General features: G+C 37.7%; 1 protein-coding gene across 2 annotated transcripts in view; it reads left to right on the top strand.

Annotated features, from left to right (window-relative positions):
- CERT1 (ceramide transporter 1) overlaps nucleotides 1-19,419 on the top strand; it is an 80,871-nt gene that overhangs the window by 45,374 nt on the left and 16,078 nt on the right. For both annotated transcript variants that reach the window (XM_058864393.1, XM_058864392.1), the window contains exons 4-8: nucleotides 4,334-4,441; nucleotides 5,256-5,394; nucleotides 6,317-6,400; nucleotides 11,849-12,006; nucleotides 17,844-17,936. In XM_058864393.1, coding sequence (XP_058720376.1) covers nucleotides 4,334-4,441; nucleotides 5,256-5,394; nucleotides 6,317-6,400; nucleotides 11,849-12,006; nucleotides 17,844-17,936 — 582 coding nt within the window. The remainder of the gene's footprint in view (nucleotides 1-4,333; nucleotides 4,442-5,255; nucleotides 5,395-6,316; nucleotides 6,401-11,848; nucleotides 12,007-17,843; nucleotides 17,937-19,419) is intronic.

The raw sequence follows: 19,419 nt of genomic DNA, 5'->3' as shown, positions 1-19,419 counted from the left end.
AGACGAATGTGACAAATGCTTTCACTTGGGATCAGAACTGTTCGTTTTTTTAAAGGCACAGTTGCACAAGTGCTAGCCTTAAACCAAAATCAAACAGTAATACACAACGCAATTAATTCATTATCTAAAATCTTTAGCTACTCCCACTGGCTTTCGAAGCATGAAAACAAGTAAGAACACTTACTTTAGTGCATTGGGAACTGACAGCAAAACATCAGTGCATTTTCTGCTGGTGTCTAATAGAATGAAATTTATTAGTTCTTAAATTACAATACAGACCTTACCTGTCCCTTTCCTGCCTAGATTCACGGAAGGGATAAATGTAGCCTCTCCCACTCTTGCCTTTAGTCCCATGACCCCAGAGTACAAGCTGCTTTAGTACTAAGTACACCAAGTGTTGCCGTTATTGTCAGCCTGGGTTTTGGTACTTTTGCTCGGTGAAGAGTTTTATTTTTATACCTGTTTTTCAACCTGGAATTCCTGGGTATTCCTCCCTTGCACATAATGTGCCTGTTTACTATGGAATTGCAACATGTCTTTCCTTATTTTTGCAGTTGCAAAAAACTTCAGATTAGAATCTCTTTCCTTTTAAATAGTCCTCTGCACTATGCTTGGGAGGGCTGTGGGTGGGGAATCATCATCCAGCTGCTCTAACCTGGATTGCAGAATTTCTATCTCTGCCTTCCTTCTAACTACCACCTCGGTTTTGCAGCCTTAGATTTCCATTGTTAGCAGCCTCAGAACAGTTGAAAAATAAGACCTACATGATAATTTTATCTTTAATTTCAGTCCTCAGAAATGCATCCTGTACTGCCTTACCTGTAGTGTGTATTGTATTCTTTCTGTCTGGCATAATTTCCTAGGGTAGCCTTGCCTTGGCTCATCCTACCACTAACCCATCTTTCTGAAGCGTTTGCATCAAGTCTAAAAATTGCTTTTGGAACTCAGTTGTTTTACAGAGCTTATCTGCTTTTTTTCCCACCAAGCCTTTCATAGTACCTTCTAGCTCTTTTGTGTTACTATTTTTTCTATATTCTGTTTTTTTTCATAAGGTATTGTTGCTTGATTTCTTAGATGTTTGAGTGGGATTTTTTTCACAAATACTGTAGAAAATGAAGTTAGAGTCACTGTGGCCTAGTATCTGTTCCATCACCTTCTGGGTGAGCTGAATGCCTTAAAGGGAGGAGCTGCCTGCTGGTTGTGTTATGTAAAATAATACATAATTTATAATGCTAGCTGAATGTATCTGCCTTTGTGAACAAACGTACATTGAAGTGCTTTACAAATGCTAAATTGAGACATAACCAAAATAATTCCTTGAAGACATGTGAGAATAATTTGCTTTATTTGATTTTTTAAGTGGGAGAACTTTGCCATGAGTCTGGGCTTTATTCAAGGGTATTATTTTCTGCTTAAGGATCAGTGCAAGCAGTAACAGAGATCTGCAATATGATTCTGCAAATACATAGCTTTTTTTTTATTGAAAGCAGCTTTTCTGGCATACTGCCTTGTTGCTGATACTAGCATCTGCTCCAGTTAAAGGATCACATGAAGCTTTGGATCATGTGGCTCTTCTCTCTTGTCTGGTGTAACAAAAGGATTAATGGATTTCATGCATTGCCTTAGAAGGCTGAAGGTGTTGCAATTACTATCAAATGCCAGTTTTAATGTAGCTTTGAAGCTGTGATGTATGCATGGAATTTCAAAGAGCTGCATCTTTTTACCAAGCATGCAATTTGGCATTAGTGCTTGATGGTATGAATTGATACGACTTCTACAAGTAATTTTGTTTTCAAGCAGAAACTGTTGATTTCTATCATATGGACTCTACCGGCTTTTCCAGTTTTTGTCTTGGGAAATTAAAATTTCTATAAACAGAAGGAACTTTGTCTACATTCTTCTTCTCAATGTAAATTATTATTTCTGCAGTGATTAGTTAACGATGATCTGCTTTGCAAGACATAAATGCGGCAGTGACCTGCTCTCGTTTAGATGTTGCGGTAGTAGAATGGTGGGGCTTTGCATGATTCATGCTTTCTTTGTTTGTGTTCATCTGCCTGCATGTGTCTGCTGTGAGCAGGATGGCTTGTCTGTGCATCAGTTGGAAATGAGTACTTATTTTCTCGTTCTTGTGAAAAATAGGTATTCTCAATGTAATTTTATTTTTTCCACTTGGCTATTTGAGCATAATTGTCTGACACAGTTTTGTGAACATGGTCTGTAAAAGCACATGCTTTTGATTCATGATGTGTGCTGTTCAGTCTGCTCTTAATGCCTGCTGAATTTTCTTCATAACAAATAGTTAATTATGTTACACCTTTTTTTTGGTAGTCTTTGCAAGCTGATAGGTGTATCCATATACTCTTGCATGCTGTTACGTGTACGTGGATAAATTATTTAGTGGAATTAATAATCACAAGCATAAATGACAGAGAAATAAATATTCTGCTGAAAAGGTACCTTAAAAAATCAGGCTTACATGTTGATGTGGAAAGAGGGGTTGTTTTTTTTTTTCACCTTCAGTTTTTATTTTGTGAACTAAATTAGCTGAGTGTTGACTGTATTGCATAATATTGCAAGAAAATAATTTAATTCATATGTAGAATATAAGACATCAGATTTTCTACTTACAAATTTACAACTATTCTTGGAAGTTCTAAAATAGGACTATATAGGTGTGTCTTTTACTAAATCTCAGGTAAAGAAATCCAGAAATCTCACTTCCTAAGCTTAAAGCAAGTTCTTGCATAGGTGCGTCATTCTCACTTTAAGGACAAAATCAGAAAATGCTTGCTATCCTTTGTTAAAATACTCTAACTTCAATGAAATGGATATTTTGGCTACATTTTAAAATTGATCTGTTCTTTAAGCCATATCCTATTAAAAGGAAATTTTAGCATCTTTCATAGTGTATACAACTTACAGAGAAAATTAAATTAATTTTCACTGTCAAAACTGACTATAATAAAAAGATATTGGGTCATCATAAGATTTGCGGCATGTGCTTAAATAAATATTGACTGTAGTGATTAAACATGAAGTCTTTTTATAGTTTCATTTAAAGGAAATCTTTTAATAAATGTTTCAAAGTGTTAGGTGACTCTTCTGGTTTATGCTTATTGAATGTTTTTGTAACAAAGCAATCTTCTGCTCAAGCTCTTACTGGTAACTCAGTCATACATACTTTGTCCCACTTTGCCCAAATTGTTAACCAACACTTCAAACAGCCCTTTACCTTTCTCTGCCTTTGACTTATCCACACTCTCCTGTCTTCTCAAAGCCTAAATACCAATTTTTCCATAAAACGTACAACTGGAATTTCATCATTAGTTCTTGTTTGTTCCATACCATGTTTTTTCTCCCCTCTCCCTACCCCATTTGAGCTTTGGCACTACTGCAGAATTTATTCCTGTCAAAAGTCCTTCACAGTTGTCTCTGTCTACTTGATCAAACTCATCTACCAACAGTATTTAATATATTATTCTGAACCATCTATTTTTTGCTTGAATTCTCTGTCAGGATTTTTCATCTCCTTTGCCATGGACATCATTTACATTAACATTTTAGGAAATTATTTTCCTTCAGTTCCTCAGTATCTGCTTCAGTTTGACTTGTGAGGAAATTTGTCAAACTCTATTTTTGATCTTTTAAATGTTATTCTAATCAGGAGATGTTTTTCGTTTTTCATTGTTTAGTTAGTTCCTATTATTGTATCCTTTTTCTTACTTTCAATGTCTTACCTTGTTTTATGTAGACTTTTGTTCCCATGAAAAATTAATTTCAGTCTAGTATAAATATTTTTGCCAAAGAAGCCAGAATCAGGAAAAAAACTTGATAGTAGTAAATGCCTGATTTTCTTTGATTTCTATTTTGTTGCTTTTAAAAACAAAATGGTACTATTTGTGTGATTAGACAGGTGGACTGAAGCTGATTATCTTAAGACTGAATTTAATCCCCCAATTAATTGTAGAGTAATGTAAGTTTTTTTAATAGGCTATGAAAAGTTACTTCTTAGGAATTACATAAACGAAAATAATGAAACACTGTCCCTTTTTTGAACCATTAAATGTATATTGTTTTTGGGGACACATAATTCCTTGTAGGTAGCAAATAATTTTACAAATCAATCTGATAATAATAAACAAGTTTTATTAATAAACTTCACAGATACTGCATCAACATCTTAGATGCAGGCACAGCTTTAGTTATTGAAACCTCTACTGCAAAAAACAAATGGGTGGGTTTCAGAAAAATTTATATTTATCTTGTTTTCATTGTTTCTATTTTATCAAAAGCCTCAGCACTCTAGGTTTTTGTGTGATTTGCTTTTTAGACTGAATCTGGCTATGGATCAGAGTCGAGCTTGCGGCGCCATGGCTCCATGGTGTCTCTCGTCTCTGGAGCAAGTGGATACTCCGCAACATCCACCTCTTCATTTAAGGTTGGTGCAGAAAGTTTTCCTAGTATTTGCGCATAAATAACATGCAACTGGAAAAGAAGTAACATATGGAGATTTATTCACATAACTACAGGAGAAATATAAAATATTTAGTTCAAGTGTTCAGATGTCATTAGTGCGTTGTATGATGGTGAACAGATGATATAAGAAGCTCTCTCATGCCTCTCATGCAATTGTCCCTTTTAAACTGTGGTGTCACCTTCAGTGGCAGGAAAATCAAACTTGTGTGTTCATTAACTTTTTCTAGTTTACTCACCAGAATATCCTGGGCCCCAAATGAAAACACTAATTCTGTAGCTTAATAAGCATGATACACCACTGGCTGAAAAATTATGGCTTTCCTTGTGTCATGCATATGAATATTTATTACATGAACTGAGTGGGCTGTACTTCTGGGAGAGCAGAAGAGGAACAACACACGAAAGGGGAATAAGGGATTGGAACATTGATCTTAAACTGGAGCTGTTTGCTTTCAGGCAAATATGTACAAAGCTGTTAGCATGCATGTTCATGTTTTTCATAAGTTTTGTGGAGTGCTCTGAGGTAGTAGATGCAGTCAGGGGAAAACATTGAGACCAGTGACAAAATGAATATAAAAGGAATATTTGGATATGGTTTCTTCTGACATTAACAGTATTTCATTTTTGCTGATATCTAAAATGCCGTTAGTGTACTTCAATATCTTTTTTATAGCTGCAAAAATATATTTCTTTAAATTAAATTGTAATTATGCTGCATCAAGCTATTGTTGAGTATTGTTAGAAACGTTTCAGGCTTTTTTCATTTGTGTTTTCAGAAGGGCCATAGTTTACGTGAGAAGCTTGCAGAAATGGAAACCTTTAGAGACATCTTGTGTAGACAAGTTGATACTTTGCAGAAATACTTTGATGCTTGTGCTGATGCGGTTTCCAAAGATGAACTCCAGAGAGATAAAGGTAACGCTGTAACTGAAAACTCTTCCCTCCATAGACTGTAGTTTTTTACTGAGGAAATCTCTTGATACTGTTACAGTATAACTTAATGTCATACAAAGAAAATATGTCTTAAATTTAGTTTAGTAAAGGACCAATTATTTGCATAAATGGGTAAGAATTCAGATTTGCTTTAAAATCTGTTTGATGTTAACCTGTAGCTGTCGAATTTACAAAAGCAATGCTCTTTTTAAGTGTTTTTTTGTAGAATACCACTTGCTAACCCTCATGAATTCAATTTATTTTTGTCTCTTACCTGTTACTTTGAAAAATAAATGGGATATTAGTTTTGATAGAGACAATGTTCTAAGAAGTCAATATTGCTGGCTTAAGTAATGCTTCTGAGATGTATTGGCTGGAAATAACTGAATGCATGCTTGAGACCATGCTAGACTATGATGTGGATGTATACATATCTGTGAATTGCATATATCAGAGCACATCTTGTCACTGTATCTGTGCACTCTACTGAGACATTTATATTCATCCCTGTGTTCTGGCAGAGTGAAACTGTCCGTAGCAATAAAACACCAGAGAAGTGCAATTTCACTTTTTTTTTTTTTTTAAATTTCCAGTGTTGAGGATTAGATAGGTACTGAATCATGGCTCCTACTTAGCCACTTGTAACACCAAAGTATGTTGCTCTCACCAGACGATTGAATGCTAAACTTCAGTGCTGAGCAATGTTAGATTCTGCTGTTAACTGACATTTACACCGGTAGTAGTCTTAGGTCAAAAAAAACAAAACCCAAAAAACCCCCTAAAGGGACTGTTGTTATAGGAAAAATATGTTGTTATATGGCTAACCATGAAGACAGTCTTTCTCGCACGCCAAAGAACTAGACAAGCTTTCTCACTCCCATAATGCACTCTCTCTCAAATCTAGTGGTAGAAGATGATGAAGATGATTTCCCAACAGTCCGTCCTGATGGAGATTTTGTGCATAACAGTAACAGCAATAAGGAAAAATGTAAGTGTGTCCCAATTTTTTCAGTGATGAAAATTAGAATGAGTGGTATGGTGATAAGCCTGGTACAAGACAGGTGTTTTATGTGCTTTTCTAAGCAGAAAATGGCAACAATAGTTACTTAAGTGTATGTGAATGGAAGTTCTTAGTCGTGCTGTAATTCTTTAGCAGCTTTCTGTGATCCTCTGAGTTACTCTTGATTCACAGAAATAGTAATGCAAGCTTGTCAAGCTGGAATTTCCTATTCTGTGTCTAAAGTCGTTGTTGCTAAAAAATTCCATTGAAACAGCTGCAGTTCAAATATTGGGAACTGAGATTTTGTAACAGGTTATGTAAGTGTTACCTGCTTTAGGAGTTTGATGTAGTTCAGCGCTTTTCCACTTGGGGATGTCCCCCTATAGTTTTCCAAGTACTATGGCTATGGAATGGTTAAGATAGCACTGTTACTGATTCTCACTTTTCATAGTTTTATTGCTTTTTTGCTGTCCTTTTCCTTGTTATAATGAGCAGAATTCAGATTTTTATTCTTACCATAAATGAACTGGTTATTGTACTCACTGTGCCGATGCAGCAAATATGAAGAACTTATGCAAGTGTTGCTGTTCAAGAAATCTGATAGTCTGGCCTGGAGGAAGTTGTATATGCATTTAAATTGTATTTGCATTCTTCTTAGACCTTATGTTTTCTGTCTGAAATAATCTAGTGTTTATACTGTCTCCGTGTTGGTAATTCAGTTAGTCCTAAGGTATTCCTTAGACTTGACTCACTAAGCTTGGAAGTTGCACCTCCAGTTTCAAGTGTGATGGAATCTCCCAAAGTACTCACCAGGAATGTTTTTAAAAATGTAAATACTTTAATGAAGAACTTTGAAAATACAGGGCAAAATAAGCCTTTTCTGTGTCTTCTGTGTTCTTTGTAATTAGCGATTGTTCCCATGTATTAATATTTCCTTCTTGTACTTAAGTGATTTTGCTAGAGCATATCCAAAACCATTGTGATAGAAGGGGAAAGGGAATGGAACCAGCTTTTCAGGTTACTTCCAGAATTCATCACATAAGTAGATTTTTCTGCTGAGGATTAATTGTAATTCTGATTTCAGAGATTAGGTAGCATAAAACAGAAGTTTTTAAGCAAGTGTAAGCAGGTGTGTGGTTCCATTAATCCTGTTGTCTGTATGAAACAGTACTTTTTTAAAATTATTATTTATTTAATTTTTTTTTAGACCTGCAAGTTAGATTTCAGAAAACTGAAAAAGCCTTCTTTGAAAAACATTAAGAGTTTCATTTTACTGCATGATTCATTTTGGAAGAGATGTCTTTGTCAAACTCAGTTTTTGTACAATCACGTAGGAGTTTCAGCTTAATTTATCTGTAGAAAATTTTTTCGTATCTACGTTGTTCTGGCACATCTGCAATATATATGCATATTCTCTGGGGAGTGTCATTAGGAAAGTCTGTATTTTTAATCCAGCTGATCATCAAGCTTTTGGAATTTACGTGCTAAAAAATTGACTTGATTAATTAAATTATTAATTACAATTAAAAAATGTAACTTGATGTTACAGATACCTATATAAACTCTCACACTATAGCTCACTACAGGAAATAATTCTGCAACCCCTAGCCTTTTGCAAAACTTCTAATTCCAGTTGTTATGAGTCCTGTATCCCATTAAATTTACTTTCCATCTATTATTTCTATGAAAATATTTATCTCTGTTTCAGTTTCTCTGTGCCTCAGTTTGATTTCTGACAGCTAATTTCATTAAATATTTAATAGCTGAATGCTGCAAAGCTTGATTAGAAATAAAAAATTAGACTCTATCTTAAAGTGGAATCCAAAGTGATGCAATGGGGCAAGTAGATGTCTCAGGTTGAGACACCCATGCTGATGTATTGGGCAGAAAGAAAGGTCAGACTAACTGGCAATGAAAGATTTATCTTCACCCTTTTTAAAGCTTAGCCTCAGAGCAGCTGTTAAAATTTGGTTTCTCAGATTTCAGGTTTTCTTTTTGAAGTTTTGATCCCATCCTGGAAGGACTCTAACAATTTTTAATTGCAGCTGACAAGTGTTTGCCTGTTTATTCTGAGACTGTTCTCCACTCAGTGCTTCAGGAAGTGAGGCAAAGGTTCAGCCTCTTAATTTAGCTTACTATGATATGGAGGAGTGTTTAAGCCTTCTGTTCAAACTACTAGTGCACCAATCATGACTACCTCAAATCATTGATTTAAGACTGACCTAATGGACCATATTCACACTGATTTTTGCAATTTGTTCTCTGGGTGGGAGGAAAAAGTGAATGTAAGTGTGGACATTTGTGTACTGTTCTGAAGGTGATTTGGATCAGGAGGCTTTTTCTTTCCTGTGTTCTGTAGGATCTTAAAGTGAAGAAGGTTAAACAACTGTGAAGTTGTTTAAATATATTGATTGCTTTCCAATTAAAAGATCTGGTAACTGGAACTGTGTTCATGTATATAAAACAGCAAGGTATGGTATCTGGCTGATGCATATTTACCCACTGCGTTCTTATATTCAGGAATGTAGAATCTTGATCTATGAAGTGTTCCCATTCATCCCCTCTGGAAAGAGAACAAATTTGGACTTAAATTTTCTAAGAATAGGAAAAGCATGTGTAACCTACTTAAGGAGTCACCTTGAATATGGAAGATGTTTTTTGTACTGGAACCATAAAGATGGAAATGGTACAAAGGCTGAAGGAGAGAACTTTCCAATTCCAAAATCCAATTTATGTTGGATTTTTATGCTTTGAATGGAGGAAAAATATTTGCCAAAATATTGCTGAAAACTTTAGGTTATTCTTAGAGGAAAACTAATAATATTGGTCCTATTGCAATCCACAGAAGATAACAACAGTAGGCATCAAGAAGTGGATCATGGACACAAATACTTTTTTTTCACTTAGAATTACTGTAGTGACAAAATATGTTAAGGGAGCATAAAATGGAAAAGATGAAAGAACCTCTTTCTACTTACTGTCTTTAGAAGACTTTCCTGTTTCTCTGGAAAACAGATTTGGTCAAACAGTGGAAAGGTGTTACCAGCAGAATCTTGGGAACAAGAAGAAAAAACACCTATCCTAACAGACACAGAGGTCTAGGAAAGAAAAACTAAAGAGATATTGGAAGGTAAAGAATGGTATGATGGATTTCTTTTATGAAACACAAGAGAAAACAAATCAGAAATAGAGCATAGATGGGATAATGAAAATGAACTGCATGGAATATTGTTGAAATTGAAGTTAGGGTGGGAGACAAGTTATCCTGCTTTTTTCAGTTGATGTCATGCAGTTTGATAACCAAAGAGCAGTTGCAACAGTAAGAACCTTTTCCTGTTAGTTTTTACCTTCAAATATAGATCTCCAGATACCTGCTTTAATTTTTAAATAATCAATATTTAGCTGACATGGAAAAAAAAAATAAAAGGAATCGGAAAGATGTTTGGTCTCTCCAAATAGAAAATCTCCTCACAAGTACTTGTTAAGTGCTAAAGTTCAGTTTTTTTCTGAGGTGAGGATTGAGGTAATCTCCCAACCTGTTTAAGAAAGATACTTTCTGTGTTTAGAAAGGAATCAAAATACTTATATCCATCATAAGGAACCTGTTGAGTGACCATATCTTCACACAAATAGGTTTTACATCTTTGCCTATAATTGTAATGACTAAAAAACTTAGGGCACTGACTTTAAGTCTGCAGCTCTGCATTTATCACACCTACTCTGAGACTAGTCATTAAAGAATGGCTTAGAACTGTATGGAAGTGTTAATGAAATATGGCTGAGGCCTAGAAAGGGACAAAAGTTCTCTCTTTTGCAGAAAATTAAGCCGTGTTACTGTTTTTCCCTTAAACTCTACCACAGAGATTTCTGAAATTATTTCTGTAATGTTGCAGCTAGTGGCAGTTTCTTCAGCATGTCTACATATTTCCTAATTGAGAGGAAAAAAAAAATCACATCTACAAACAGTATAGCAGTGCTTTTAAGTCTGCATGTGAACATCACCTACAGCAACAGGAGGAATTATTAGTGTGACACAATGTTTTTCAGTTGTGAAGTATTAACAACTGTATGTTGTTAATATGTTAAGTATGGACAAATTTCCTGTATAATTTTTATTGTTTTCACTGCATGACCTCCTTGCCAGCTTATGCCACTTCCAGTCTCAGTCTGTTCTGTGTTCCCTCTGCAACTGCTGGGGATGGAGAGCTGCTTTGCTCATTATCATTTCTGAAACAGTATTTTCTTTCTCTTGCTTTAATTTTTTTCTCCTCCAGCTCCCATCACCTTTACCTTTTAGGAAATGTTCCTGATTAACATGAAAAAAAAAAGTTATATTCTACCATACTGTGCCTGCTTCTTGATGTGTTTGAAGTCGTGTGCAGTCTGTAATCACTTGTTTGAAAAAGTTTGATTCCTTCTAAAAGGGGGGCATATAAAACCTCTAGAGATTTAAACCACTGCTGAAGACCATGTGATGATAGCTTTCTGTTCCCAAAGTGCAGACACTGTGCTCTGTCATTACGGAATGGAACTGCTTGAAAGTTCTGCTTTGCTCTTGCAGACAAATAAACTTACTCAAATATTAATTTGTACTTTTTAAACTTTAACAGTGGTATATTGACAAACTGATGGACTGGAGAAAAAAGTTATATCAAGCTAGGTGATAAGTCATGAGCTTGCTCTTTGGCTATAGCAGGAGTTTAACTTGCTGGGTTCAGTCAGCTTCAATTTGAGTGTTACTTCTGCTTTGTAATATTTTCTGACATTCATGTGCAGCACTTGATATGTTATTACGCCAGCCTACGTACCAGTTTGACATATAATAGGTACTTCTTTTTGTCACACATTTTAAACTACTTGTTTAAATAGCCTTAGCAACAGATGGCCTGGTTGACAGCATGAAGCAGTTCTTGGAACTGTAAAACTCACAGTACTTGGAAAATTCAGTACATTTAATGCTTTTATCTTATACCTTTTTACTTGGAGGTTTTAAAAATCTATAATTACGTGCTTAAAGCAACCTTGAATTATACATTTTGGGTTTGATGACATTTTGAAATTGTTCCTTTCTTGGTGCTGAGTCTGATATGTTTTAAGGTTGCTCTGTGTTAATTAGGCCCCATTTCAAGCTGTCAAACTGCTATTGTTACAAACTATTACCACTCCCTCCACCCACATGATTTGCAGAGTGCAGAGTAATACAGCATTACAAGCAGGCTTGAAATACAGTATAGCAAGCTGAAGCTGCAAGGATCTGTTTCTCCTTTCGGATCTTTTTCTTTACCCTGTGGATAGCTGTGGACATTATTACCACTTCAGATTTTTATTTTTAAATTAACTTTCTAGCCAGTCTGTTGTCTTCAAATATAACACATAGATGTGAAGTGCTTGTTTGATCAAGGGCAGCTATCAGTGATCTCATATATGTGTTTTTAGTGTTTCCACATGAGACACCCAAGGGAATTAATGGCATAGACTTTAAAGGAGAAGCTATAACTTTCAAGGCAACTACTGCTGGAATACTTGCTACACTCTCTCATTGTATTGAACTCATGGTAAAACGTGAAGAAAGCTGGCAAAAAAGGCTAGATAAGGTAAGATCATTTTCCTTTTACTTTTGTTGAAAAAAAAAGTTTCTTTAGCTTGAAATTGACATTTCAAATAAGCTGTTACTAACTTCTGTGCTCAAACAACTGCTTTTATTTTTATGTACAGCATTTATTAACTTCAGGGGCTTTAATTATTAACGCTATAAAATATTAAGGAGCTTTGTTCTGACTGGTGGTTTAGTGGCTCTTTTCATCATAGTGTTTTTTTCACTATACTTATTCAGATGGTAGTTGTATATTCTTTGTATATATTAAGAACCTGAAATTATCTCACAGTAGTAAGTGTATTGCTTGTAGCCTTCTGACACAGACCTAATTATTCATGCATGCAAAATGATGTGCAAGTCTCTGAATTGTTTTATTTTGATAAGAGGTGGTGACAACACTGGGGAGAACACCCAGTTCTAACTTTATATGTCTCCTCAAGATAAAATGATTTCATTTTACTTTAGGAGATCGGTGAGATTAAGTTATGCTTTATACTAATTGGTTAAATCTCCTGTTTGGTGTTGGAATATCTGTTATTCTAATAGCAGTGATAGTTCATTCTGAACCTACTCAACCACTGTAACAGCTCTAAAGGAGCATTGTCTTCTTGTCTGAGATCGGTTGTTGGAGGCGTGGCAGGTTGGAGTTCAGGCTTTAATTTCTAGAATCTTGCCATTGCTGGCTGGTGTGCAGTGCAGCTGTCTTTTTGTTCTCATTCCACCTCTTTCCACACGGTATATATAATGTATCAAATCTTACTCTATTTTGTGATGCAGTGTTCAAATAATGATCATGCTCAGACAAAATGCATCTGTGTTTGAATCCTTGACCCTGTCTTCTGTATTGTTTGTGCATATGTTGAAGCCTGGCCCTATCTCTATTGTGACTTCTATCAACAATTCTTTACTGGTTCATCTGAGCAGTTGGAGGAATTACAGTAAGTCCAAGACTTGAAGCTGTTTGTGGGATCATAGGGAGTTCAGGTTGGATAGATAGACCTCAGGAGGTCTCTCTTGCTCTTACCTTCATCTTAAAGTAAGGACAGTTTGAGTCAGACCAGGTTGCTCAGGGCATTATCAAGGTTGTAGATAGCACAGCTCTTCTGAGCAGGTCTACTGCTCACTTGTTGCTAGACTGAAAAGGTTTTGCTTTATATCCTGTTGGAGTAACTTTTATTCCAGTATCTGATGCTTATTTTTGAGCCTTTTGTAAACTGTGAAGAGTGGCGGAGTTTCTTTTATTAGTTTCTTGAACATATTGGAAGTCTGCTGTTACCTTCCACAGCAAAAGCCTTCCCTGTGCTGGACAAACACTCTTCATTTATGCTGATGAGACTCTCCTTAGAGCATGTTTTCCCTGCTTGTAGTTCAGTATATTTTAATAAAGAATAATACGTTACAACAAAATTTCAATTTATTTAGATTTGGGGTTTCTCACTTTTTTTGTTGTCTTCTGGACTAACTTAAAGCACCTCTATAAGATGCAAGTGGTTAGCAAAATCAAAGTTATATTTCACCTGGGGTTTCATGGGACTAATATCTCATGCAGCATCAGTAAGTACATTTTAAAGGGGCTCACAAACTTCTTTCAACTTCTTTTCCCAGGAATTAAATAGGCAAAAGCTCGCAAAACCTCAGAGTTTTCAACTTGCTTTGCTTTGGCATCCTCGCAAATTTCAAAAAGGCCTATGTGTCAATGACATTTTCTGGGGTTTAGAGGACAGTCATGGTATTAAATACCCTAATTAGTAGATAAAGTCATTACTTTTTATTCCTCTCTTTGCTCTCCTTTTGGAAGAGGAGAATTTTTATTGAATAAAATAACTAGAGTTGTGGTGGGATAGCCTTGGTGAAGGGTGAAATGCTCAGCACCTATTCAGCAGGATTAGAGAGAAAAGTAGAATGAAAAAGCTCATAGGTCAAGAGAGAGACAGGAAGATTGCTCCCTGGCTTTTGTCACAGCAGAACATCTTGACATGTGGAAAATCAATCTGTTGCTGATTTAAAATCATGGGAGGTTAATGGGAGACAGAAGGACAAATGCTGGGATAGCTTTCTTGCCCCTTTTCCCCAGCTCAACTTCATTCCTTCCCCTTAGGAATGGGGAATTCTAGCTCCTCTACCTAGAATCATAAAATCATTAAGGTTGGAAAAGACCTCAAACCTCATCAAGTCCAATGGTTAACCTAACACTTCCAGGTCTGCCACTAAACCTGAGTCCCTGAGTGCCACATCTACACCTTTTGTAACATTGCCAGAGGCAGTGGTACTACCGCTTGCCGGTGCAGGACAGCCTGTTCCAATGCTTGTCTGCTCTTTCAGTGAGGAACGTTCTCCTAATATCCAATCTAGCCCTCATCTGCTGCAACGTGAGGCCATTTCCTCTTCTCCTTTTGCTTGTTACCTGTGAGAAAAGACCAAGCCCACGTGGCTGCAGCCTCCTTTCAGGCAGTTGTGGAGAGGAATGACTTCCTCTCTGAGCCTTCTTTTTTCCAGTCTAGGCACTCTCATCTCCCTCAGCCACTCCTCATAGGACTTGTGCTCCAGACCCTTCATCAGCTCCAATGCCCTTCTCTGGACATCATCTCCACATCCTTCCTGAGTTGAGGGTCCCAGGACTAAACACAGGATTTGAGGTGTGACCTCACCCATTCTGAACACAGGGGGACAACCCCTGCCCTGCTCCTGCTGGCCACACTATTACTGATCAAGGCCAGGATGCCATTGGCCTTCTTGGCTATCTGGGCACACCCTGGCTCATGTTCAGCTGCTGCCACCAGCACCCCCAGGTCCTTTCCAGCCACTCTGCCCCAGCCTGTGGAGCTGCCTGGGGTTGTTGTGACCCAGGGGCAGGACCCAGCTCTGGGCCTGGTTGAACCTCACACCATGGGCCTCAGCCCATGAACCAGCCTGTCCAGATCCCTCTGCAGAGCCTTCCTGCCCTCCAGCAGATCAATGCTCCCAACCAGCTTGGTGTCACCTGCAAACTGACTGAGGCTGCATTCAACCTCCGTGTCCAGATCATCCGTAAATGTATGAACCAGGATTGCCACAAATACTGAGCCCTGCCAGCAGGACTTGTGACCAGCCACCAGCTGGATAGAACTCCATTCACCACCACTATCAGGGCCCAACCATCCAGACAGATGGTTGGGTTCTTAACCAGCAAAGAGTATACTCATCCAAACCATAGGCTGCCAGTTTCTCCAGGGTAATGCTGTGGGAAATGGTATAAAAGGCTTTAGTGAGGTCTAGACAGGTGACATCCACAGCCTTTTCCCTCATCCACTAAGCAGGTCACCCTGTCATAGAAGCTCAAGTTGGTCAAGCAGGACCTGCCAAAACCCTGCTGACTGGGCTGCGTGCCCTGATTGTCCAGTATACGTTGCAGTAGCAGCAGGCAGTGCCGGGTGAGGAATGGAGTGTTTGCAATTAATCCAAAACACTTCATCTTTGCAATTCCTTCCTCCTCCTACTTTTTCCTAGCTTTAGTGCAGGAAGCCTCCATCAGTGACAGCCCTCTGCGAAAAATCTGTTGCAGTGTGGATCGTTCATGAGACATGGTTCCTTCAGGAAATACCCCTGCAGTGTGGACCTAGTATGTTCTCTGCCCTGGAGCTGCACCTCTTCATCTGCTTGGTCTTGGCATCTCCTCTGTGATTTCTCACTTTTTCTTCCAATTCTTCTCCCCACACAGTGTTTTTTATTCTTTCTTTTTTCCCCTCAGAGAAGTGTCACATACATGGTGGATGGGTTGCAAGTGAGTCTGTTTTGGAGCTGGCAAGAGCCGTCTGTGTCTGCTGCTAGGCAGCCCTAGTCTCCTTCCACAAATGCTACCCTTGTGAGGAGCACCTTGATGCCTGCACCCTTAAAGACACCAGTGGACTGTATTCAGACCTCTACTACCATTATTCCATAGTGGTAGAGCTGCTTTTGGTCTAGTTTTTGTCTTTTCATTTTAGTGCTTAAACATCGCTTTTTAAGAGTAGCTTATGGGCCTGATCAAAAGACTTTGCTTTCCTTCTGATACATAGATGTGGGATGAAAACGATACAGATCTTTGTATTTTAGGTTTTCTTGAATCTGTGTATAAACTTCTCTGAAAAGAAAATAAATATTTTGAGACGGTAGAACTATAGGTTCTATGGTTAGTTTTCTTTAATTACCAAAACAGTCAAGTGTGAATGAGATTGCTATGAAGCATGTAGTATTATCTAAAGCAATTGTAGTTACAGCTTTTCTTTCCACCTTTTGCATTTGGCTCTTAATCTCTTGAGCTTGACTTTCTGTTTCTAGTGCAGTATATAATACATTGAATGTACTTTAAAATAAACTTTTCTTAAAATGTATACACGTTGTATACACCAAGGATTTTGTCATTACTGTTTGATCCACTGTTTTACTTGCAACAAAGTCTTTGTGATAATGCTTTTCACGTTGTCTTGACTGCCACGGCGTTTTTCTGTTCTTGTTTCTGCCTTCTTTAATACTATTGCCACAAGAAGCTAGCAAATTTGGAGAGCCATATTTTGACACATGCGAATTGTAACTAATTTGCAGATTGAAGTACAGAAAGTGTAGGGATTTGAGGTGAGTGGGAGGGGTTGTGTTTTAAGTGGGGTCTGTTTTGTTTTTCATTCCAAGCCTGGAAAATTTCTATGCTTTTTCAGTGACTTATACTCAAGTCACTCTTTATATATCCTCGGGACTCTCCAGTTCCTTTAAAAAAAGATAAACATGCAAAATTTTGTGAAATCTGTTAACAGGTACTGCCTCTTCGATAGTTTCAGAAGGGAAAAGCCTACAGTCACAGTTAAAAACAATATTGTCCTCATCAAAGCGCTTTTTTTTCTTTTTCATTTTTTTTTTGTGTGTGTGTAAAACTATACTACCTTGTTTTACATCAAAAATATTGCCTAACTGGCAAATGTGTTCAAGGGAATGTTATCACCAAATTCTCAGTTAGTAACTCAGCCTTTCAGTGTTGCTTTAGGGTTTTCCACTGAATCTTAAAATTTCAGTTTGGGTTGCTGAATAATTATACCCATATCTGCAAGAAGTAGTGTGTGATGTTCACCTGAACTGGCTTTCACCTGAAGTGATTTTGAAAGGGGACAGAGAAACATCTTACGAAAAAAGCTGATTTTTGCAAGAATTTCAGAAGTGTTTTTATCTTTTTCATGAAAAGTATCTGGCAGTATGCAGAATTTGCAGAGGCAATATTAGACTAAGTCTGATTTTCACATTAATACTATTTTATTCAAAATATACAATGATATAGTCACCATCAGGTGTCTATATACACTGGCTCCTAGTACAATCACAACCTCTTAGGGGAGAAGGATGTCCAGTTGCACTCTCTGCGTGGAGTCCACAAAATTATTCAGGTTGCCCTAATTATAGATACAAACTTACAGGGTATGAATTGTTAGTGTATCACTACATTCAGCAAGTTAGTTTTTTACCAGTTTTAGTTTTTACCCTTTGTTTTCCCTGCCAAAGTATCTGTATCAAGGAGGTTTATATGAAGCATCAGATACAAGGTATGAACCCCAAGGAAGAATGAACAGCTATACTTAAACTAGAAACCCAATTTTTGCTTGATGATCTGTTTTCTTCCACGTGACTTAGAAGGTATCCTCAAGGTAGCTAGTTCCCCAAGCTTTCTATTATATATGTATGTATATTGGCACATATGAGGCATACATGCAAATAAACTCAGAAACTCATCATCTTTGCAGTTGCTGCTTGGAAAAAATAGTACCCTGGTCATTCAATTTATTGTCATGTTTACAATTCATTTTCACTGCATCAAATGATCATGTAATTTTACAGGAGACAGAGAAAAGGAGAAGAATTGAAGAAGCATACAAAAATGCTGTGACAGAACTGAAGAAAAAGTCCCACTTTGGAGGGCCAGACTATGAGGTACAAATTCTACCTTTGAAATTTTTTAAAACACTATGACCTTTTCTGGTGGGTTGACCCTGGCTGGATACCAGGTGCCCACTAAGCCACTCTACTACTCCCCTCAGGTGGATGGGGAGAGAGGATATGAAAGTCTTCTGTGTAGAGATAAGGACAGGGAAAGGTCACTCACCAATTGCTGACAGAGGCAAAATTTAATCATCTTAGGGAAATACAGCTTAATTACTAATCAAATCTCAAAACCATCCTTCCCCTACTCTTCTCTTCTTCCTGTGTTTAACTTCACTTCGAAATTTTCTGCCTTCTACACCTCAGCTGTGCAGGGAGAAAAGGAGTGGGGGTTGTGGTCAGTTCATCTCACATTGTCTCTGCCACTCTTTCCTCCTCACAGGGAGCACTCCTTACACTCTAACTGTTCTCCAGGGTGGGATTCCTCCCACAGGAAATAGTTCTCCATTAACTCCTCCAACATGAGTCCTTCCCATGGACTGCAGGTCTTCATGAACTGCTCCACATGAGTCCTTCCCACAGAATGCAGTCCTTCAGGAACAGGCTGTTCCAGCATGGGATCATAGTCCTTCCAGTCAACTTGTTCCAGCATGAGTTTGTCTCCATGGGGCCACAGGTCCTGCCAGAAGTCTGCTCCTGTGTGGGCTTCCAACCAGATCACGTCATTCTTTGGGCATCCACCTGCTCCAGTGTGGGCTCCTCAGCAGTTTGCAGGTGGATCTCTGCACCTCCATGGACCCTCCATGGGCTGCAGGGGCACAGCTGCAGGCTGTGCAGAGGCTGCAGGGAAATCTCAGCTCCAGCATATGGAGCACCTCCTGCCCCTCCTTCTTCATTGACCTGCTACCTAATGAGCTCTTTATCTCAAGATGTTCTTCTCCAGCTGCAGTTGCATGGGTTTTTTTTTTCCCCTTGTTAAATATAATGTCCCAGAGATGCTGCCATAGTTGCTGATGGGGGCATGGCCTTGGGCAACGGCAACAGCAGGTCCATCCTAGAGCCAGCTGGCACTGTCCCAGTTGGACATGGGGGAAGCTTCTGTCAGCTTCTCACAGAAGCCACCCCTGTAGCCACTAAAGCTACCAAAATCTTGCTACACTAACTCAATACACTTTTAAGACTGGGTTGTTTCTTAGGGAGGAAAGTGAAGTTTTACAAGCCAGTGAAAGTGTGATTTACAAGTGTGTTCATGCCACACTTATTTTTTTCACCTTGGAAACTGAAACTGTATAAAGAATCTCAGTCTTTAATTTCTTGAGTGGATCTTTACCTTTGATGCTTTGCTTTTGTCTGAAGTATGTTTCTTACAGATATTTTTGTTGATTTTTTGTTATTTTCTCATACATTTGATATCACTTGTATGTAATTGTACTTTCCCTTTTTATTTGTTCAGCTGTAGAGAGAAGTAAAGCAAAAATATGAAAACTCTGACAGTCCTAGAAGATGAAGTTTAACTTGAACTGATTTTTAATTT

Source organism: Poecile atricapillus, chromosome Z (assembly GCF_030490865.1).
Source record: "Poecile atricapillus isolate bPoeAtr1 chromosome Z, bPoeAtr1.hap1, whole genome shotgun sequence".
NCBI lineage: Eukaryota > Metazoa > Chordata > Aves > Passeriformes > Paridae > Poecile > Poecile atricapillus.
Note: the sequence above shows the minus strand (reverse complement) of the source record. Positions and strands in the feature narration are given on the sequence as shown.